The 23425-nt window shown below is 47.7% G+C and overlaps 1 protein-coding gene across 5 annotated transcripts in view; it reads left to right on the top strand.

Moving 5' to 3' along the window:
- Nucleotides 1-23425, top strand: part of LOC112993403 (sodium- and chloride-dependent GABA transporter 2) — a 35243-nt gene that overhangs the window by 10621 nt on the left and 1197 nt on the right. For 3 of the 5 annotated variants that reach the window (XR_010389964.1, XR_010389962.1, XR_010389961.1), the window contains 7 exons: nucleotides 2827-2959; nucleotides 6843-6977; nucleotides 15543-15646; nucleotides 18347-18471; nucleotides 19093-19205; nucleotides 19867-21532; nucleotides 22208-22227. Coding sequence is in view for 2 of the 5 variants with exons in the window: in XM_026117040.2 (XP_025972825.1) it covers nucleotides 2827-2959; nucleotides 6843-6977; nucleotides 15543-15646; nucleotides 18347-18471; nucleotides 19093-19205; nucleotides 19867-20004; nucleotides 21430-21532; nucleotides 22208-22308; nucleotides 22791-22961 (1123 nt within the window). In the remaining 3 variants the exon portion in view is untranslated. Of the gene's footprint in view, nucleotides 1-2826; nucleotides 2960-6842; nucleotides 6978-15542; nucleotides 15647-18346; nucleotides 18472-19092; nucleotides 19206-19866; nucleotides 21533-22207; nucleotides 22309-22790; nucleotides 22962-23425 lie in introns of those variants that run through there. The other 2 variants (XM_026117040.2, XM_064514832.1) reach the window with 1 other exon arrangement.

Raw genomic sequence — 23425 nt, 5'->3', positions numbered from 1 at the left:
TGTGTGTGGACCGCACCTCACTGTCGCTTTGGCTCCTCTGGTCCTTGCTATTCTGTTTGCTGTACTTCTCTCACTTCCTTCTGTCTTCCTTCTCTGCTATTGTACTCATCCCTTCTCCATTTGTTTCTCTCTCTGCCTCCTCCCATGTTCTTCATTGCCATCCGTAATCTTCCTTATACAATTGTATCCTCTTGCAGCATAGGTGAATTGGCTGTATGTTCTGTGTCTAAATCCTCCCAAAACCTTGGGTCACGTTTATGGATTGGACTGGATTGCGAATTGTATATCTGATGGATTATCAATTACTTTTGTTCCATTTGGAGTATTCTTCCACGTGCAGGCCTTGATCTGTCTGGTGGCTGTATTCAGTGTAAATGTTCTCAGGACACAGCCAATGCTATAGCTGGGAGCGGGGCGAGATCTGTTGTGATCCACTAAGCAGCAGCTCTGCGGTGGGTTTTTGTTCTCAAGTTTTGAGAAGCTTTAACATGTTCAGTTGTTGAAGAGAGGACCTTTAAAAACCTGTTGTGTTCTGCAGGAGCCCATGCTGATGATGCAGTAGGTGATCTCTTTCCTTTGAATTGGTGCTACTGTGTGATACCAGCATGTTCCCAGGAGGTTCTGTCCTGATGGATGGTGACTTTTGTATGTGGGATGGTATTCACCTTAAAAATAGAAAAAGAGGTGATGTTTTTATTTAGTGATTAATATGCAAGCTATCCTGATGAGGAAAGCTCACCAAAATCAAAATGAAGTGCTGGGGTCAGCTTACTTCATAGTGAAATTTCTTCCCTCATTTACACTGTCCTCTGCCCCCTCCTTGTGATAGAGTATGTGTGTTAGTTACACTGAGGTCCAAAGTTGCTTTATTTCTGGCCTGTAGGCATGGGCCTAATGACTTGTGATCTCTGGTGATCCTAAGTGTCTCCTAGGAGAATGGGCACAGTTAAGCACCGAGTCCTGGGTAACAGACTGTGCAAGTAAACTCCTATCTGCCACCATGAATTTCCCTTGTGCATTTAGGTTGATGGAGTGCTCTGTCCTTGCTGTCCTCAACAGCGTTGCTGTGTGCTGTCAGAGCACATAATACTTTTGGGGTATCCTTGCTTCAGCAAAAAGAAAAGTGCTTTTTTTTAATGTCTGTGTATGAGTAGAGAGGAACTGTTAGAGTAGAAGGTGCTGGGTAAATATGTTGCTGTTTGCTAAGAAGTTTATAGCATTAATTCCTCCCATAGTTAGTCTTTTCCTCTTCTATGTTCCCCCCCCCACACACACTTTTTTCTGAACTTTTTGTCTCCCTTCTGCTCTCTGAGCCTGTGTTCTCCCTCAGATGGCTGCTTGCATGGGAGGAGATGCTGGGCTTTCTTAGGCTGCCCTCCCTGAGACTGGTTACCAGAAAAGTAGATGTTTCTTTCAGTGCTTTGAACAGCCCTGTAGTATTATTGGGAAATCAGCACACGGGACTGGAAATTTCCACTGTTCACAGCTTTCCACGCAACATCTGTTCCTGCCCTCTTTGGGCAGCGGCGTAGGGAGGCAGCAGGTTCCTGGGGAGGTGCTGACCTGCCAGCAGGGTGATGGTATTCTTCTGAGGCCTCTTCTGGCTGTGATACAGTGCTCATTTAGTTACGCTCTGTTAGCATCTGCTTCCCACTTGTTTCAGGGTCCATGTCCATAGAAGCAGGGAAGCTGCAAGATAACAAAAGATATCTGAAAGGGCAGAGTGATTTCCTCTGAACTCTTATCCTCTCAATCCATCACTAGGCTGTGAGGCAGGAAAGGAGGCTGTGTATCTCAAACTGTGGTTCTCCAGCAGTGTTACCTTTATTTTGGAATAATTGCTGTATTTTGCAGCAGGATGGGCTTGTGAGCATGCTCTGTGCATTGCTGCTGGAGCTACAGAATAGCGTGTGTTCCTCTTTGCCTATCTCAGGCTTGGGGTTTTTGGATTGCACCAGGGTGTTTCATGCTCACGTTTATCAATGTGATGTAGGAGACACAGGAGGAGAGGGGTGAGTCCTTACTTCTCTACATGGTGAGGAAGATTTGAAACAACCACAGCATAGAAAGCTGCTGAACGGTCAGGGTGATGCCATGAGAACTGGGTTGAACCAAGCTCCATCTAGCTTAGGCTCTTATCTCCACAGTGTCTGAAAGAGGATGTCCAGTGCTGTCTCTTCTGTCTGTGCTATGCTGATTACCGTGGGCCTGTCATGGCCTTTGTCATGGCATGGGATGCTCTGCTGCTCTGGATCCTGAAGTGATATACATATCCGCTCCTAAAGACAACAAAAGGGGACTATGGAGATGGGGATTGGAGAGCCTTGCTTCTTGTGTCATCCTGATCGATTCTGTGTCCTAAATGAAATGTATCATCCACTTTGTTTGAAGCATGTAAGAAAGGTGTAGGTGAACTTTGCAATGTGTGGAAAAGAAGGCTCACATGGAGCCTGTGTTTTCTTGTTTGCACAAGATGCTGCACACTCTTGCAGAGAGAGTTCTTACCCCAACAGGACAAGGCAGACGAAGAGTGGGAGAAGAAATGCCATGGTCAAACAGTCCAGTGTGGAAGTGAGTGTAGAGGCAGGTGTGCCACACATGATCCACCAGGCTGGTAGTACTTTTGTCTAAGAGAAGAGCAACTGAGGACCACTGTTTGACTCCTCTGAGGCTTGCAGCCCGGAGCTGGGTGTTGTTTGTAGGATATCACCTCTCCCCAAAGCTGTCAGGCACTGAGGAGGTGTGGTGAGAGCCAGTATGGGGTTGGGAACACTGGTGGCCAAAATCAGTGACACTTGGGTGCTGTTTTGTTTCCCCCCAATGCAGGAGGAGAGTGCTAAAGATTTCCGATGGCATCCAGCACCTGGGCAGCCTGCGCTGGGAGCTGGCTTTGTGTCTGCTACTCGCATGGATCATCTGCTACTTCTGCATCTGGAAAGGGGTCAAGTCCACAGGGAAGGTGAGTGCTTGGCTCAGTTCAGGTCTCTTCCCTCAATCACAGCTATAGCACTCAACCCACCCATCCTGTGTATATTCAGAGAGAGACTCTGGGTGTCCCCTGGGAATGCCTTCCTGAGCTGGCAGGACCCTGTTGGGCTCAGCTTTCAGAAGGAATGCGAACCAGGCCCTGTGTTCTGGGTAGGAAATGTTGGGAGTGCTGGGATAGAGATGAGAGGCTTCTCAGAACAGTCTTCCAAGATGAAGATGGAGATCTTCCTATTTCTCTCAATTGGTCCCAGTGAGGCTGTCAGGCCTCTCCCTATGGTTGCTCATGTTCCCCAATAATAAAGGTCTCCTTTTTCTTCCCCCTTGCTGGTGACCACAGAGGTATTTCTGTAAATGGGAAGAGTCTGTGTGACTGTCTATCGCCATCCCATCCTGTTCTATCCCTGTCTCCTCCCTCTGTTACAGTGTGTGCTACTGCCATTTGCACCAAACACATTACTTAGTTTCTTCTACCACCTCTTGACCCATTCCGAACCAGCTGTATCTGGAGTCAGCAGGAACAGATGGAAATGAAAAGGTTTAGTATGTTATCTAAATGGTGTCTTCTCAGCATGCTTTGAACAAGATACCGTGTGTTATGGGGTGGGATTTTAGCTGCATCTATTTCTATCAAGTGATGGCATGGATGTTAGCAGTTTCTCCTGCTCCAGAATGGTCTGGGATTATGAAACACAAAGGGGAAACCAAGCAGTTTGCAGAGATGATGTTTTCTGGTTTCCATGGAGTAAAATTAGAAGAAAAGAGCAACTACTTGCTGTGGTGGCCTGGTAAAAGAAAGCAGAGGGAGTATAATAACAGCAAATATGAGTCTAAGGCACAGTAAAGTGTGGGAAGTGCAGAGAACAAACTCAATGTATTTTAGATATAAATTCTATGTCAGATGCAAGTGCTTTTAACAAAAATGACTAGTGAAGCTGAGATCTTTTCTTCTTGAAAAAAAAGAACTTGTTTCAGTAAAGAAACTGTGTCTGAGAGAAGTCCAGAAGTTTATCAGCCCTCTCTGTATTTGATAATCCAGTTAAAATGATGGCTTCAGGGACACCAGCTGAAATGACAACTCTGGGGTTACAACCCATTGGCAAAGGGGTAGCTCAATCCTGGGGATTTACCTACGGAAGGGCAAAAAGAACAAGCTGAAATCACCCTACTCAGAGCAGCAGCAGCAGTTTGCATCCTCTGACACAGGGACTGCCCATCCCCAAGAAGCACACACAGATGCAGAAGGTTGTCACAGATGGAATCACTTTGCTGAGGCATGTGGATTAACTTCAAATAAAACCCTGGATGTTGTTGACCAGCATGTGACAGAATGATCATACTGATCCCGGCAAGGTTCCTAGTGATGTAGTTAGTGCTAACAATGCCCAAAAAATAAAAAGATTGGGTCTAAGCCAATCATTGAGTAATATCTCATTGGATCCAGATGTTCATATTGTTAGATAGAAGTTTGGCACTCTTAACCCAAGAAAACACTCTCCAAATTCAGGCCTCTGGCCACAGTGCAGATGTGAGTGACTGTTGACTGAAAAGCTTAGCCCACTACCTCTTGCAGGCCATAAAGCACATAGGAGGTTACCAAGATCCGAATCCAAATTGTATGCCAGACAACTACTAGTCTATGTTGTGAGTTTCTAAAACTAATGTTATTTAGGGATCCAGTTGAGAATTTGCAACCTGGCATGCTGGAAGAATATGCACTTAGGTTCAAAGGCAATGGGTTTTTATTTTATTTTATTTTTTTAAAATCTGCTTTCATGAACTGAGAAAGATAAGACTTGCATCCTGTAATTTCCTGAAACAAGAATTGGGGTGTGTGGTAAGTGCAGAGATAATTGTTAAACTAGTAGGAGCTGCAGATTTGATGAACTGGTGTGGAAAAGCTCTAATTTCAAGCCTGCTTGAAACTTTGGGAACTGAAATTAATGGTGATGCTTGGCAGTGTGGAAGGACACCATCCTTGGGTTCCTTCAGTGTCTAGAAAGCTGATTCAGAGGGACAGGGATGGAGCTGCTAACACAGACATCTCGGGTGATCATGAGTGTCAGCAAGTAGGCATTTTTCACCTACTTCTGTAGCATTACCTGAGAGAGCTGTGATATATAAGGCAGGACACATAAAGTGTATAAAGAACTTGGAGCTGTAGACATTAATGATAATTTAGTATTTTCATTTTCAAACATGAAACATCTTGCAAATCCTTCTATTATTCTGTATGATAAAACCGAATCACCAAAAAGCATGTATCTTGACTTAGAGCAGGACTTGCATTCCAGTGTGAGGTGTTTTGGATGTTGCTTTATTCAGGTGGATCATATCAGGATCAATGCAGAAGAAATCTCTTTTTGAATACCTAATCAGATCAAAAGAATTCTCTGGAGGCAGAGAGCAGGTGACCATATTGTCTGGGGAAACCATGCACTCATTCTTGGTAGTACCTCTTCTAATGGGGAAACTGCTGTAGATGTGACAGAACCTGTGACCACCACTAAGGGATGACGGGCATTAGGTGGATTTTGAAACGAGTCATTCTGGATGAATAGACAAAGATTAGAAAGAGATCGTTTCACATCATTATGTATTGCAATTACTCTAGAGATGAGCTTTAGCTCTTTGGTGTGTAACTTCTAAAGCTGAGAAAAGAGCTGTAAGGTAGCATTAAGGTGAAGAGTATTGATGCAAATCCTCACTAAGCACATCGACACAGGAAAAACCTGAAGGTGCATTGACATTTTTTTTTCTTTGCCCTAGTGTGATACAACAAACTGAACAACTTTTTTCAAGGTGGTCAATAAGTCTTGAAGGTACAGAAGCAGCACGCAAGGATTAATGACACTAGCGAATTGCTGAGGAGACTGCATCAGCCCTTGGGCATGCAGGAAACATCAACAACAGTGTGCTGTTCTTGTGGAACACTATAGCAATTAGCCAGAACAGTCCTGAAAGAACACCAGTAATCCCCAAATTGAAGGTTATATTTACCAGATGTGGAATCCCTGGAAAGATTAGCTGATACTGGCCCACAGCATTCCTCAAAGGAATGCAACTGCTTTGCTAGAGCAAGGGATTTCAAACATATCCGAGTAAGTCTGTATTATCCATGGGGCCAGTGGAGTAAAAAGCAAGAGGACACAGATTAAAAGCTGTGTTTGAGTCTGAGTCCTTGGTGACAAGTCTGAGATGTGCTGCCCTGCTCTTCATGAAATGCCTTTGTTGGGTATTTCCTTGAACATGGGTCAGTCAGGCAGTGACTGTGAGTCACTTAAGTGGAGAGTCATAGGCACAAGCCACTTGCCAGTCCTGAATGGGGACGCATCAGTATTGTCTCTAGTGTTCCTTTGACAGCAGTAATGTTTCAGGGTCTGTCACCTACCTGTATGCTCCTTCACTCTTTCCAGTAAATCCTAGGGAGAAAAGACTTTTGGTGTGTAACTCAAGCCTCTACTTGAGATAAGGATGTGCAGATGGATACAGGGGGCAGATTGTTAGCTGATGCAAATAGATGTTACCCTGCCTAATTCAGTGGAGCTACTCTGACTTGAACCTGGCTTGTGGTCTGGATTGCTGCTAGGACTAGAAAGTTTTTCTCTTGCTCCAGACGTGCCATGGCATGTTATGAGTTTCCTGGGTGCGTGCAAAAGGGAGTTTCTTTCTCCTGTAGACTAAAGCAACATGCTGAGCAAGGCAGTCTGACCAATTCCTTGCCACTGCCCAGCTGCCTGTCTCCTTTAGGCCCTCTTCTTACACCCTGCTAGGGGACGGTGCTCTGCTCCCAGCTGGCACTCTGGGCTCTCGCCCCTGCTGTTTGCTCACATGTGCTCCCTTTGTCCTTCTCCCAGGTGGTGTATTTCACAGCTACATTCCCATACCTCATGCTGGTAGTTCTGCTGATCAGGGGAGTCTCCCTGCCGGGGGCATCTCAAGGAATCCTGTTTTACCTTTATCCAGACCTCAGTCGCCTCAGGGACCCCCAGGTAAGGCAGAGGAGGGACTGAATGGCTGAGCTGTCTGAGCTGTGCTTGGATGCAGGTAGCTTTCCTCTTTACTTCTTTTTTATTTTCTCATTCTCTTTCTTTTGCTTTCTTTCTTCTATCTCTTCCTCTTCTCTCCCCTCTGTGGACATAACGCAGGGCTTTGATATTTGTGTGCATTCTGGTGGTCCCAGCGCTGACTTGCCCTCAGCCTTCATCAATGTCATTATTATATCTTCTGGCCTGAGTTGGTCTAAATTGTCTGGGGATATTGCCTGACGAGGCAGATGCTGTCAGTAGGGCTTTAAACCTTGCAGCTACAGAGTGACACCAGCTGTCACCCCTGTTTCGCAGGAGACTCCTTTGCCTTTGCAGTGGTGCTGCAGAGCAGGGTGCTCTGCTAGGCACGGTCCACAAGCTGCAGCTCTGTGCTGTTGTGGCAGCATGCTGGGATAAGCCCTCTCCTCTCTGCATGCTCCAGTTTCCTTGGGAGCGCATCTGGGTTTGTGGACGGGGACGGAGCAGGGACATGCGTCAGATGGTTTCCCTGCTTGGCTCACAGGGGACGAGTACAGCACAGCTGGAGACACCCTTCCTTCGCTGTGGACACACTGTGGTGACATCCCAGCCCTCTCTGGGCCAGGTCAGGGTGTGCAGAGCTCCCAGAGACCTACAGACTCTAGTTTCAATTTTTATACTGTCTCTAGTTCAAATTTTTCAGAAGAGCTGCTGCCATTGGAGCCTGGGAGAGCGCCATGGTCCTCAGGAGGAGGAAGGTGGCTCTGTATGCTGCTGGCTGCCCTCCTTACCTCTCTTTCCCTCATTAGAAATTCCTGCCCACTTGACTGGAGGTTTGGTGCCCGACTGCCACTTTTAATCTCTTCAGGACAAGTTATTCCACGTTAAATCCTGGCTCCAGCTGAGCTGCTGTACCAGCCTTTGTGTGAAGGTGTTTCCAAAGGAGATTAAAGGGTGCCTGCTTGGAAAATAGGCCAGCAAAACCCTTCATAACCCCATTAACCCTTTCTGCTCCAGCCCCTGACTTGACTTTGTTGTTATTATTGCAAATGGGGGTGTGAATGCTGAGGGAGGAGCAGTTCCAACTGAACATGGCCTCTCTGATACAATGAGAACTGAATCCTTGCAGATGCGATGTACAAGTGTCTCATGGACCACGTGGGATTCCCAGTTCTTGCTTGTGCCACTGATTTGGTATGGTTTTGTGCAAACTGGTTTGACTTACGACTTCCGATCTGAGGACCTAAACAGGAGTTTCCGGTTTCCAAGTAAAGGCAATCTGTTTTTTTGTCATGTAAAGTACTCAAAGTTCCTGTTCAGCTTTCTGGAGATCAGTCTGGTCAACTATGTGCCTGAGTAGTGACTGAAAAGCCTAATTTTACAATGTCAGCTTCTCTCTTGCTCTCTTTGTTTGCCTGTAAATGGAGGTGGATAGGATTGCCGCTCCATCATTGTAAAGGTGCTACAAGGCTTGGAAGGGCTTTTCCAAAACATCTAAGAGAGTGAGGACAGGTCTATGTTTGCAATGTTTGTTGCTCTGTTCATGTTGATTAGATGTGACTGCTGAAATGAAATGCCATTTTGGAATGGTGTTGATTTGGTTATTAAAAAAAGTCCTGTTGATACTGTGGCTATGTTTCTCAGGGGACTGAATTAAACTACTTCAGGCATAGCATGGCTTTGCTGGTGCTAGCTCTGTCCTCATTAGATCTTTCTTGGCAAACTTTCCCAAATAAAGCCTGGGCTTTAAAAGCACAGCTTCCTTCCAGCCTGGAAAACGCTAATGTGTTGGTGGAAGTGTAGAACAACCCTGCAGAGCAAGAGGATCTCCTATCATTGAGTTGGGGAAGAAAATTTGTTTCCCCCTACCTGGCAGACCAAGGAATTCATCATTCTTTGATGAACGCTTCTCTTTTGCAGGAGAAAAGCAAAAGTCAGTAGAAGTGATTGCTTTCCTACAGTGTGATTTGACCATCCTACTGAATAGGGTAAATGGGCTTGAGGTTTCTCTTGAATTCTTTAAGGTTATTCCATGAGAGCGAAGGAAAGGGAAGGGTTAGTGCCTCAAGTCTGATCTATGCAAGACTGTGCCCCCTCCCCCCCCTTCTGTGCAAGGACAGCATGACTCCTGCTAGCCGATCAGGGTCCAAGTCTCTTATAATTGGTTTGTGTTCACAGTACAGCGAGCCATAATTGTTTACCTGCAATCCAGTGCTACTCGGAAAAATGCAAGACTTTAGTGCCTGGGAAAAGATTCTGGAAATTAAAAAATACCCTCTGCAATCTGAGCCTTATGATAAGGAGTCTCAAGGGGAGGTTTAAATGAAAGGCAAACAATATACAAGGTGACAAAATGATAACTGGTTAAAAGTATATGAAAACCTACATGAAAAGAGGAGATGAATTATTTAGCAGATACTACCAAGGGAGATGCAGCTGAGATATGATTAAGTATCAGAGTATCAGACTAGTATGTGGAAGTCATTGCTTTTCACCTGCTGAATGACCTTGGACAGAACCTTGAAATTCTGTGGTTTGCCTTATAAAAGAGCTTGGACTAGCACATTGATGACAATCTCTTCTGGCCATATAGTCTACAGATTCCCTAAATATTCCTGCACCTTTGTTTCCCCACTCAATAAAATGCTTAGAATTAAAATATTAAATACAATGCATTTGATATATAAGTAGACCAGAGTATACATAGAGCTACGGAACAAAATTTTGAATAAAAAGTCTCATTTTGCTCAAACAGGTAAAGGTAAAAAGCACTGAACAGATAATTTATTTTGAACTGTATTTCCCTCCTCCTCAATTGCTTTTTCTGTACTCCACAAGGTTACTACATTTTTCATAGTGTGGTTCATGTTTTAACAGCAAGTGAGTCTTAGGGATGTTCACCATTTCTTCTTTTGATCATTCCACTCTTTGTAATAATTTTGTGGCAATTTTATCAACTGCTTATTTCAATAGATAATGCTGGGGATTTACTGATGTGATTAAGGAGAGATGTGCAGTGTGATCCAGTAGCGGGAAGCTGAAATGAGAGGAATTCAGATTAGAGATAAGACTTAAGGGTGGGGAATGTGTCGTTAGAACAACTTTTCTCAGGCACTGACAGGCTCTCCATCACTTGACGCTTTTGTAGCAAGACCAGGCACCTTTTTAACGGACAGATTCTGAGAGGGAACTGATGAGCTCGGTGCAGAAAGTGCCGGCTGGGGCTTTGGGTTTGCGCTAAAGAGAAGAAATATAAGTCTCTTTCCACACTGGTGTCAGTCCAGGGATTCTAGCTACATTTTATTATATTTAATGTGTGAAAATGAAAGAGAAGTAAAATTCAGCACCTTCTGAGTCTATCTCTTTCTGGAAAAACAAGAACTGTTTCTCAAAACATGCTCAAAACCTCCCACTCTTGTTTTGCTCCTGAAATTTCCAGAAAGTACACCATCTTGTTGTGTGTGCTCATACTTTATCCAGTGAGTCTTAGATAGTCTTTATGTAAAGAATCTACTTTCTATAAAAAACTGCTTTATTTAGAGTCCAGCCATGCTGAACCCCCCCTTCCCCCCAGGCAGGGGTTGGGCCCCTGGTCCATGATACAGGGAAGAAACTAGGGTGCCTGACCTGAAGAGGTCTGTCGTATGGTCTGCAGCCCAACTTTGCAGATACCCCCCGCTCCATAAGCAATAGCTACTATCATGTAGGACACCTAACCCTGGACAACACAATGCTGTGACACCGATGCTTGCCGTGCGTGACTAACGCAGCTGAACATTACCTTCATCCAAGCTCTGCTTCTCGCTCGCTCTCTTTCAAATCTGCATCACTTTTGAAATTTCTCTCTCTTTTTTTTTTTTCTGGTTTTTGCCTGTTTCCTAGTGGTTGAGCAGTATTTGCCCTGGCAGACCCTGCAGACTCCTCCTTCCCCATGGCTGTGGCAGGAAGGGAGGGCAAGGGATCACGATGCTCCCCAGGCTCCTCGGGGAGCCATCTGCTGCGTCTGCAGTCAGGGAGGGAGGCTTTTTGGGACTGGCTCGTGGTTTGTGCCAGAGCAACCCTTGCTGCTGCGGCCACGTTACAACAAGCCCCCGGCCCGCTGCTGGGAGGGCGGCAAGGTGTTTGCGTCTTCCCGGGCCGTGACCTGCTTTGTTAAACAAGGGCCCCATGCCCACGCTGGGGAAGGGATCAGAGTCCCCAAACCCTCCCTGGACTGGGGCCTCTCCTGCCGCTGCTCTGCTGCCGGCAGGTGCTGAGGCTTCCCAGCGAGTGGTGAGGCTGGCTGTGGGCCTGCTAAATATTATTTTGTTCCCCTTATTTATTTCTTCCCAGCTTGACCCCACACACTCGCTCTGCGTCGCTGCTGGCCCCCGCACACCGTGCCTCCGAAGGCGAGTGCGTGTTTGTTTTCGGGCTGGAGGATGGCATATGGTGACGACGCGCGAGGTCCTGGGGGCGGCCAGTGCAGAGGGACCTGCTCGCTCCTGCTGGGGAGGCCTCCTCTGCGCGTAGGGCCAAGGCAGCTGTGTTTACCTTGGTGGCCTTCCTCCTCCTCCTCCTCCTCCTCCTCCTGCTCGCCAGCGTTTGTTTTCTTGCGGCAGCGTTTGAAGGTGCTCCAGCGGCGGGAGAGCTCTGCCCCGGGGCTAAAGAGTCCCTGCGGGTCAGCTGAGGTCCCCTTGGCTAAATTTAACCTGGACCGTTCCCCCAGCTGAGGTTGCCACGCAGAGGAGCACGCCGCTGCTGTGCCCACACGTGCGGCGGGGTGGGATGAGGGCGAGGAGGTGGCTGGTGAGCCTGGCAGGGCCCTTGAAGGAAATGCTCCCTGAACTGCTGCTGAAGGCCTGGCTGGGGCATTTTTGCTCTGTGCTTTGCAATACACCAAGTGTGACCCTCCGTGGAGCATTTACCCACTCGGCGCTGTATCATCTCTGCTCGCTGATGGGGACGGTTCAGTGCTTCCCAGCATGACACCTTTACATGATACATTACACACCTTGGGGTTCAATAGCGTTTTGCTCTAAAATGGTCTTTACTGTTATTTGTAAGTGCTTTGAGATCTTCCAAAGGAAGGATCTGTTTCGGTGCAGGGCGTTATTAAATTCCAGTACACGTAATAAAGCAAATATTGCTGAGAAAATTAAGGGGGGAAGGAAAATATCCTCTTATAGGCCATAACCATCTTGGATAACTGCAGCTCAGGTATGAAAGCTTTGGTTAAAAACAGAGAGTAGGAGGTTATTACAAACTGGAGCAAACAACACACTCAAGGAAATTGAATTATGAATTAAATAAACTGGATGGCCTAGAAAACTGCAGACAACAATCAAATCAAAATACCCAGGCTGCCAACGTGCTGGTGAAATCCGAACAACAGGATAAACTTTACCAGTCTCTCTGGGAACAGCAGAGAGAGGACAGCAGCACACTCTTATCTGCCAGGGAAACCAAGCCCTCCATTACCGCTATCAGGCCCCTTTAAACAGAGTGGAAATATCAAAATAACGAGAGGCTGTTGATCAACAGCACAGGAGGAAAAGGGGGGCCTTGGACTGAAAAAAGCATTTCTCCTGAGTCAACTGTTACAGAGAGAAATGAGCATAGGCATTTTGGAGAGGGAAGATTTGGTCTGCTTTTTTCTGAAGTGAGTGGTAGTGGTCAGTGTAGCCCTCTGTGAAATGCTGCAGAGCCATGTGGAAAGTGGTTCTCCTTGTGAGGGACTTGAGATGGAGCCTGGACAAGAGAGCGGCTGAGGTCCCTTCCAGCCCACCTGGTCCTACTGTCCTGTGACTTGCTGCTTGTGCTGGGCTCTGTCATGAATGACAGGAGGTCAGGGGTGCCCGAGCATCAGTCTTGGAGTCCAACAACCCCCTGACCAATTCAGGAACTAACAGTGGCCTGGGAAAGACAAAAGGGTGGCATGGTCTTTGACCCAACAGCCGCAGTAGCCTTTTCAAATGGGGAACAAAAATGCATACAGCCTGAGCTGGTGCTCACAGTCATGCTGACTGAGTGGGACCATAAGCTCTGTAAGCCAAGTGTAGCTTTATTTGCACTGGTTCAGCCACAGGCTGCCTTGCTTCAAATGGGAACATGTGCTAACACAGGTTCTTCATTCCCATAACATGTCCCTTTGAGTTGGGTTGCCCACTCAGCCTGTACGTGCTCCACAGGTGGTATGTTGAGTAGGAGCAGGCAGCTGGACTGTGGAGCATGCAGACCACATGCTGGCCTCTGCTATGCTGTCAAGGGTATTGCTGGGTTTTAGGAATGAGCCACTTTATGAGCCATTGAGCTAATGAAGCCTCATGTCTTGATATTTGGCTTCTACCATGTCTATCAAAGCACCAGTTCTTTTCCTGCCCTTGGGGTATTTCTCATGTTTCTTACTTGTGTGATTTATCTGATATTTAATGATGGTTGACTGTTCCTCCCTGTAGCTTTTGTCTCAGCTGGAATGCTGAGTTTCTGTCTTTTGCCTATTTCCTGGCTATCATGGAATTCTGAGGTAGCTCATATCATTGAGGTTTCTACCCACTGTTAAATCTGGTTGAAACTGGTCAACAGGGTCCAGTGTTATGGCAAAGGTGGGCAGGCAGTATGACTTCATGAATCTTGTTATCTCAGTAAATTGAACTAAAAAAGCTCCAAAAACCATGGGTTGATGGAATTCAAGCTAGAATTTGATGAAAAAGACAGAATGAAACCTTCCACCTTGACCTATCAAAAGATGCTTAAATTGTTGATGCAAAGGTGTCAGCTGGTCCTGTTGACCTGAAAGCCTTGCTTTGCCCTAAAAGCAGCTAAATAGTGAAGGCTATAATCTGGCTACCTACGAGCCCAGTGCTTCTTTAGCAGTCATTTCCAAAAGGACTTGATCTTTCCAATCTTTTTGAAATGGAAAAATTAACTAACATCTTGCTCTCCAAACATCCCTCCCTGCTCTGATCCTCCAAAAAAGTAAAATGAAGTGATGTCAATTATTTTTTAAATTTGCCAGAGCCCAGAATTACCTTTTCCAGTCCAACATCATCCTCTGTCTCTTCCCATTTTACATATCAAAGATTTGATCTTGCTCCCTGTGGGATAGCGAGCAGTCTTTCCATTGACTGAAAAGAAGGTGGGCCTGAATATCAGCTGAGTTGCTTGCAGGACAGTCAGTGAAAGCAGCTTCACCAAAGTTAGCCCTAACAATGTTTAGGGGCTTTGCCTTCACTCCTTACAGATTGTGCTGCTGTATCTTGCCAATGGCGCTGTGGGTAGGGAGAGGATTTGTTCTGCGCAGCTGTTTCTTGAGCTGAAATAGAATTTTGAGCTAAACAAGAGGTTTAACATTTTGTAAGAGTGCCCATCAACCTAGGAACAAGAACAGAAAAAAACTAAACAAAACCAGTGATGCTGATTGAATCACATAAATGCTGAGAGACACCGTAGTCTGTAGACACCGCTGGGACGCTTTCCATTGATTTCCATTTGCCTCAGGTGGGATCTTGGCACTAGGGAAAACTCACCAACACCACTACTTATGGGAACAAGGGTATGAACTGAGATGCATTAGCCAGATGCAGACTATTCTAATTGAAAACTTCCCAGTAATACTTTTCTTATGCTTTTCTTTCCTGACTAGCTTCCCTTTTATCTCCCGAAGGTGGCTGCATGTCAGAGTTGGTTGAATGATTATCTTATCCACAGTTTTAAATCCCCTGGGAAGCCTTAGGGGAAAAGATGTTATACAATAGAGGATTTAATTAATAATCTTTGTCATCATTTCGTTCCTCACTGTTAATTCCTCCTTTTGCTGTTCTCTGCAGAAGACGGTGGCTGTGGTTGCATCGGTGACTACACACAGCTAGGCTTTCAGATCAAATTTGGCATTGACAAATGTCAGCCTCGGAGCGCTGGCACGTGATCTTGACAGTGAGAGTGGAGTTCAAAGGGGCCTCATGGGACTAACATCATTCTTGTGTTTTCTTTTAGGAGCTGTCCTTCCTTTGCAACCAACTCAGTTTATTTCTAACATTTCCCTCCTCCCCTGTCAATTTACTTTCAAGTTTTGGAACCTTTAAAATCAGATCTTGGAGCCAAAGGCCACCACTGGGAGCTGTGCCACTTGGTGGGGGACCAGGCCTGCCCAAATAAAATCCCGCTTCTCATCTGCCAGCAGAGGACTCCTTCAGCTCCCACGGAAAGAGTTCTTCTGGTCTCTTACTGCTGAGAGACTCTGGAGAGTCACAGAGTACTGTAGATTTGATTAAGGAAGAAAAAGATAATGATGAAAAGTTATACATGTTGTGGGTTTGCAAGGCTCTTGGTGCATCTCTTCCTTTGGCGCTCTTACCACCCTAAGGTGCTTTGTTGAGGACTGTAATTCCTGACACCGTATAATCTGGTCCTCGCAAAGGCTTATCTAAGTATTGAGTTTTGCTGACCTCCTGAGCACTGACCTTTCTGCTGATTACATCAGTCCCCAGGTCTCTGCCTCTTCACATCGGTGTATTGTCTGCACTCTGTGCTGGCCTTTTCTTCTTACCCGTATTTGCATCTCCCTTGCAGGTCTGGATGGATGCAGGCACTCAGATCTTCTTCTCGTATGCAATATGCCTGGGATGCCTGACAGCTCTGGGTAGCTACAACAAATACCATAACAACTGCTACAGGTAACTGGAATGCAGCTCTGCCATCTAGAGCCTTCCCTTCCCTGAACATCAGTGCAAATTGGCTGGTCAACTGCTGGAGGCAACTGGCCATTTGAGGTGCCTCGTTTTCCCTTTCTACTCAAGGCATAAGAAAATTCTCCCCAGATGTTTTCTCTGAAACTTTCTGCTGTTGCCATATTGCCCAAATCCAACTCTCTGTGCTATAGACCCAAGGGGAATGCAAGGAACTTTCTGGCCATGTCATGGAAGATAAATTCCGTCTTCCATCCCAGCTGACAGCCAGCAAACTCAGATCCCTCTTCACCAGTTTTGTGATCCCAGTCCACACCACAATCTCCCCTTACTGAAAAGGTGCACAAGTACCTGCAGAGGAAGCAGAGCTGTAAGAGCTAATGGCTCTGGACTGGAATCTGTTCACCTTGTAATTTATCATTCCTCCTATTAGTTTGCACAGTCATCAGTGGTCTTTATTCCTATGTGCTGTCTCTGGCACACATAAACCTGCAAATACGACCCCTACCTCTTGTGCACTCTTCCCATGCGGGACTGCCCTTTGAACAAAGATTGACCATGATACTAAATTGGAACAGGCTGTAGAGTTGAAGTGGTCAGGGGAAAGCAAACTCATTTCACTGTAGATGTGGCCACCATCTGGAGCTGTATCTCCAGAGGCAAAAGGTCAGTGTAAGTGAAAACGCCCAATAAAACTATCCGGCTCTCTTCTCACCATTCCTTCGCTGGTCTTACTGGTCTTGTCCCTGAGTTCCCCTGCCTTTTAAATTCTAATTTGTTGTCATTACTGTGGAAGGTCCAGGCAGACCATCAGGCTACATGGTCCTTGCATCTTTACCTATCTCTCTTTACCTTAGAAATTTACTCCTGCTGTAGGATGCTTCTCCAACAGCAGCTAGGCTGAGACTGCTCTTCCTTTTCATACCCTTTCTCCCAAACCCTGTTTTGAGAGAAAGAACTGTGGGAATGCAAATGATAACAGATCTGTCTCTAACCTACTGCATGCCTTTGGGCACTAACCCTCTGCATCTCCATCTGGATGTGTAACATAGAGATGACAACAAGGGCTGCCTAGCACCAATACTGTAAAAAGCTTCCATAACTTCAGTTGGAGATGTTATACAAAGGAAAGAGACATCTGTTTGCACACAAACCCTTTCTGCTATTCAGCTATGCTAGGGAATTTGTTTCTTGTTTCAATGTCACAATTCTGACCATCCTGTTCCCCAGGTATGGACCCAGTTCTAATAAGTCGGTCCTATATTCTGCAGCCTTGGTCTGTGCAGGAAGATAGGGCCAGTTTTTAGCAGGACAGAATGGTAACAGTGTGGTGCTCCACTGAGTTGCAACAGGTTCAGTGTAGCCACTAGTAACCTGGGGAACGAAGGGAATGTGGGGAGGAGGGACTGTTGTTCATGTGGCAGTAGTCTGAGATGGCACCAAATGGCTTGGACCATTTCCCCTCCTCCGAGATGGTAAGGGGAATCATCTGGGCTCAAAGCCCTTCCCTTTCTGGTGAAAATCTGGGGACCCCTCTTCGGCTGTTCTCCGTGTTACTCTCCACCATGACACCCCCTTCCCACGTCCCAGGTGACTTGAGAGCATCTCCCAGCTCATGTCTCTCTCAGAAGGGTTTAATTTTTCATAAATTCATCTGGGGGAAAGAGGGAGAGACACCAGGAAGGAAGAGGAACTATCTGAGGTAAATAGGAGCTTATATAAACTGGCTGAGAGTATAATTTGGGTGAAGAGTAGGTGGTTTCTAGCAGCTGGAGAAATGAGTTTCTGGTGTGGGCTTCCAATTGGATTAGCTGAGCCTGGTAGAGCATGATCCTCTGCATCGGCAGGACAATTCAGCCTGGAGATCTCTTTCAGCCTCTTGTGCCTTAGTAACCAGATGAAAAGGTAGAGCAATGATGTTAGGTGCTGTACAGTCCTGGCAAATGAAAGTACTATGCTTTGGAAGGAATAACCTGAACTATTTGCACAGTCTGGGGGCTCTGCATGAACTGTAGTCTCTCTCCAGAGATGGTTGCAGACAGTGAATAGATCCAGCTAATGTGCAGGGAGGAGCATGAAGCCAAAAAAATGCTAGATACCTTGATGCAGAAAATCACACTGGATTTACACAGTAGCATTTAATGAAGCCAGAGTAGGCCATTAAATGCCGGAAGTGTGTGTTCAGTTTGGTTCAGAATCTCTTGGAAAGATGCTGCAAATGTTTTTGTCCCTAGAGTTGTAGTCATGAGAGGCCTAGGGAGACTGGAGGGTGAAAAGGAATCAGATAGATAAGAGATATTTAGTTTAAAGAGTAGATGGATAAGAATGAGGTGAAACAGAGACAAAAATGGATAGATCAGAGAAAACAAATCAAATGTCTCCATTTATCTTTCTCTCATAGTGTGAGAACCAGAAGATGTCTAGTAGTGCTGGAAGCCAAAAATTTGTAATGGGTCTGAAAAATCTATTAAGGAGAGAAAACATCTCTCAGGCAAAAATATTCTCTGCTGAGCAGATGCTTGGGGCAGGGAGGGCTTTGCCACTCCTGCGGAGTGGTCAGGAGCAAGGCCCGCTGAAGGCACAGTGCCGGGGTGCAGAGTGGGATGCAGCTGGCACGGCTGTCTGCGGCTTGAGGTTGCACCTTGACTCCTGGCCCCCCCAGGTGATGCTGCGCCTTCTCTTCCCCAGGGACAGCGTGGCTCTCTGCTTCCTCAACAGTGGCACCAGCTTTGTGGCTGGCTTTGCCATCTTCTCCATCCTGGGCTTCATGGCGGGGGAGCAGGGTGTGCCCATCGCTGAGGTGGCTGAGTCGGGTGAGTGAAGGCCACAGGGGGGATGGACATCCCTGCAGGGTACCCTGCGATGTGCCCTCTGGGGTTATCTGCCTGGGGGCAATGGGCGTTGCAGCTGCAGGCTCCTTTCCATGGGCAGCTCCTTGCCTCTGAGAAGCAGAGAGAAATGCGTGCCAGCTATGAGATGTATACAAGTACAGCACTTGCTCTTCTCTTGGCTGGCAGGGTGACAAGCCTGCAAAACGTGTGTCCTGGCTTGCTCAGTGCTCCCTGGGACTCAGAGGCTTGCTCCTGCTCCCAGCCCTTGCAGCAGCGGTGCAGCCGTTGCTTGCTGTGCTTCCTTTCCCTTCCTCCCAGCTGGCCTCGCTGTGCTTCTTCCAGCTCCTTGACCTTGTCCGAGGAGCCTGGGCCTCCTGGACAGTGGCTGTATGTAACTGGAGCAAAAGGCTGTGTGGGCTGTGCCTTGTGCCAGGGAGCTGCCCTACATGGCTCTGGGCACATGGGTCTTGTGCTGCATGCCAGCCCTACTGTGCTGGTGCCAGCAGCAATGCTGCTTGCCTGTTGCTGGGGTGGGATGCAAGGCATCTGGGAGCTTCCAGATCTGCTGTCCACTGCCTGCTTTAAATGCCCTTCTCCTCTCAGGGCCTGGCCTGGCATTCATCGCCTACCCTCGGGCTGTCGTCATGTTGCCCTTCTCCCCGCTCTGGGCCTGCTTCTTCTTCCTGATGGTTGTTTTGCTGGGACTGGACAGCCAGGTAAAGGCAGGGGGAGCTTCCCTGCAGGACCAAAAGCATTGTCCCTTCAAGCTGGACGCAAATGGGTTCAGCTTGGCTGATGGAGAAGGCAGGGGGAGTCTGGGGAGCCAGGTCCTTGGTGGCAGCTTTCCCTGCTGAGAGCACAGCACTGTGCCCAGGCAGCTATGGAGGACTGACAGTCAGAGGCTGGAGGGGGAGGCACGAGGCCTGGAGGGTTTCAGCCACTTGGTAAGGGGTGAGGCCACTTCTAGGCCAGACACAGGTCTTTCTACAAAGGGCAGTAATGTGCAGAGGAAACAACTGAGGTCCTGGAAGCAGTGTAACTACCTCAGTGTGGCCCTGCACTGAGGCAATTACGAGGACTAGTCTCCACACAGGTAGTTAGTCCCGTGTGGCGCACTGTGCTCAGTCAGGCAGCGGTGATGCTTCCAGGCCTTAAGCTAGTCTGTGCGTGGCAGCGTGCAAGTTCAGTCACGCTCTTTGGACATGTCCTCGACATGTCCTGAGGTACAGGACAGCACCAGTGGTTGTGGCTGAGATCAGTTTTGATGGTTCCTCCTGGCTGAAGGGAGCCTGCCCTGAGAGTGAAAGTCTGGATTGAAGCCTGGGGCATTAGCCTGGTGGGATGGGCTGATGGAGGTGGGAACTCTGCTTTTTGCAGTTCGTCTGCGTGGAGAGCCTTGTCACAGCTCTTGTCGACATGTACCCGACCATCTTCCGCAAGAAGAACCGCCGGGAAACCCTCATCTTGCTGGTGTCCATCCTCTCCTATCTGGTTGGACTGATGATGCTCACGGAGGTATTTTGGGCTGGGGGGAGAGTGAGGAGTCTGGCCCTGCACCTTCCTCCAAGCACCTATGGAGCACTCACTGGGTCTGAATACCTCCCTGGTGAGGGGGCACGGGACAGTGGGTGGATTGGTCAAGGGTGCTGGGGCTGTTGGCTAGTTGGTGAGCTGGCTGGCTTGTCCGACTGCTCGGTGCCTGGTGGGAGAGGGTCAGGGAGGCTGTTAGCAGTGGACCTGGGCAGCCTGGGAGGTGGTGGTCCTCTCTCCCTGTTCAGCATTGCCCCAGTGTTGTTGCATGATGCTGGTGGCTCTTTGCTGCTGGATAAGTTTCGGGCACAAGCGTCTGGCTGCTACATGACATTAAAAAGTCCAAGGAGTATTTTGGAAAAGTGGCTATTGTGTAGCTATGAACTGTGCCAGTACAAATCCTTCCCTTTCCAGATGGCATTTGAATTTTTCCCTTCCAGTCCTGACCCCCTGTGCTATTTATATGTGCTAACACATCCCTGACACCTCTCCTGCCTAGAATGATAATTAGAGCTCCAGGAAGGCAATGTTGTGGTTCAGATTTATCTTTACAGCTAGCCAAAGCTTTACAGCTGTAGCCTGTTGCATGGCTGGGAGAGCACCTTTGTCCTTCCCTTTCCTACTGGATGGAGCTGCATGAAAGCTGGGAATCAAGAAACTTGATGGGCCTGAGTGTCCATTACACTGATTTCCTATGTAGTCCCTTCTTTGTGAATTGTGATTAATTGCCTGGAGTTAAAACTGTTCTGCTTTAAAATCTTTGACTCCTCTCATAAGTGGGAGGGGTAGATGCTGCCATGATGCTTTTTCCTGTTTCCATCTTCTGTATTCCTTTGGGCCTGATGTTGAAAAAGTGGCCTTTGATGTTGCATCTACAGCTTTGTGTCTTCCTTAACTATGGACCTCTTTTGTAGACTGGCTTTCAGAATTGGGCAGTGAAACATCCAACTGCTAACCTGTGAGTGCACAGCAACAGGTGCTTGCAAAATTGCATGCACATCTATTTCCTTGTGCCAGTTAGAAGGCTGAATTTAGTCAGGTGCATTGTGTCTCTTAAGGGAGTCTCCACCCTCGCTTCCAACTAGAAGACTTGCTGTTTTTATTCCTGTCCTGAAATAGCCCCAAGATCCTCATGGTGACTTCCCCTCTCCTGTCCTGCCCTGGAATGAAGAGCTGTATAGAACCCTGAGAGCAGGGAGACTAGGGCTGCTGCATGTCTCCATCAGGCTGTGAGCACAAGGGATGTGGCCTTTGCTCTTGCTGTTTCCCCAGAGAGGGGGAAGTTGCCTCTAGCTTGGGGGAAAATTTTGAGTTTGATTCCTGCTCTGGCTGAATCTCTTTGCCTGTTCCTGATTCCTTTCCCTTCTCTTCCTCCCCACCTTGCCTTGCTTCCCGCTTGGCCCTTCCCAGGGGGGGATGTATGTCTTCCAGCTCTTTGATTACTATGCTGCCAGTGGCATGTGCCTGCTCTTTGTGGCCATCTTCGAGACCCTCTGCATCGCCTGGGTCTATGGTGAGTATGAACTGGTGTGTGTGTGGGGGGGTCCCCAGCTCTGGTCTCTCATGCTCTTGCTTGATTCAGCCTCAAAGTGCTAGTCCATAGCTCCTCCTGGCAGTTGCTTCGCAGTGGCAAGTGGCAAGGCAGCCTGCTCAACTCTTGTTTTGGTGCTTGTAGACTCAGCTGGTGGGGGCTTCCTCACAGCAACACCCTGGGGGATCTGCTTGGCGGATATCCTCAGCATATTCCTACATGTCTCTGCTTTTGAGCCCCTTCCTTACTCAGGGCTTAGAGCTGGCTGGGAAGTGGTTTCTCAGCCTGCATACAGAGGGCCCTGAGACCTTCTGACGTTTTTGAGAGCCCTTTTCCAGCCTTGCCATTCACAAGGGATGGGTAAAACTTGGGTTCGGGTCCTAGCCTGGGTGACACCAGCTGAGGGGCTAGCCATGATGATCTACTGTGCTGTTCTAGGGTGAGTGGATGTTATTCCAGGATGCAGACTGAAACTGGCCACATTCCCAGTGAGGTCCCTGAGAGGGCCAACTGTCCTGAGGCTACTGCCAGGTCTTTTGGGGAGCTCCTTACCACTGGTCAAATGGGACCCCTGCTCACCGTCCTCCCCAGGACACACACAGACCTTGCTCCACTTTTTGCTTGGTAGTAATGAGGCATACTTCCCCTCTTCTGCAGGTGCCGAGCGTTTCTATGATAACATTGAAGATATGATTGGGTACCGGCCATGGCCAGTCATCAAATACTGCTGGCTTTTCATCACACCTGCGGTTTGCATGGTGAGAGCCTGCTGGAAGGGGGGGTATGGAGCTGGGCTTCTGTGGGGATAGGGAGATGGGTAAAGCTGGGTGCCTCTGAGACATACATACATACATACATACTTAGATACATACATACAGAGAGATGTGTGTGTATGTAGAGAGGCTTACATGGCCTGCACTTTGGGAGCCTGTTGCTCTGCATGTGTCTGTGGCCTTTGGGCCCTGGCATGGGGCAAAACAACAGGGAGCAGGGCCTGGCTCGGTGGTGATAGTGGTGTCTGCTGCTGGGGTGAGCTCCTTGCTGCCCAGCACTGAGCATGGGCGTCATAGCAGCAAAGCTAGCTTGACTAGCATCTCCTGTGTTGCTATCCCGAAGCCCAGAGAGCTCTTCAACACAGTGAAACTCTGTGTGGAGGTGTGGAGTTGCCAGGAAGGACCTGCTTTGGCTAAGGGTGCTTATTCTCTTGTTCTTTTTCCCTTGGCTTCTTCCACCCTGCCAGGCAACCTTCCTGTTTTCTCTGATCAAGTACACCCCACTGACCTACAACAAGAAGTATGTGTACCCATGGTGGGGAGACACACTGGGGTGGCTGCTGGCCCTCTCCTCCATGGTGTGCATCCCACTTTGGATCATCTACAAACTCTCCACCATCAAAGGCTCCCTCAGAGAGGTGAGGCTGGTGCTCTGGGATGATGGCATGAGTGTGCTGCTGTGTTGAAGTCCAGTCCTGAAGGGTGGTTGTTTGTATGTTGCAGGTTAATTAATAGGGAGACTAGAATTAATTGGTTTGATTGAGAATCCATTGCTATAACAAACTGTCGGTTCTATTGAGTTCTGACTAGAGGGCTGCTCAGAGCTGGCTGTTGCTTCTTGGTGCCGCTTGGTTATTGCTTCTGTCTCTTTGCATGCACCATCAGGAATCAGCTCCTTAAATGGTGAGGATAAAAATGATCTCCAGTGTCCTGACTCAGTTTGGAGGTTGCCTTTGACAGAGACTTGGGGATTTGCTCCAAGGAAGCTCCAGATCCTATGAGAGCTGTTGGCAGGGCCCTGGCACTGAGCCCAAAGGGATGGGGTGGAGGGAATCACTGGGAGTCTGGAGTTTGCATTGCAGCATCAGTGGCCTTGTGCCTG

Source organism: Dromaius novaehollandiae, chromosome 1, assembly GCF_036370855.1.
Source record: "Dromaius novaehollandiae isolate bDroNov1 chromosome 1, bDroNov1.hap1, whole genome shotgun sequence".
In the NCBI taxonomy this organism is placed as follows: domain Eukaryota; kingdom Metazoa; phylum Chordata; class Aves; order Casuariiformes; family Dromaiidae; genus Dromaius; species Dromaius novaehollandiae.
Note: the sequence above shows the minus strand (reverse complement) of the source record. Positions and strands in the feature narration are given on the sequence as shown.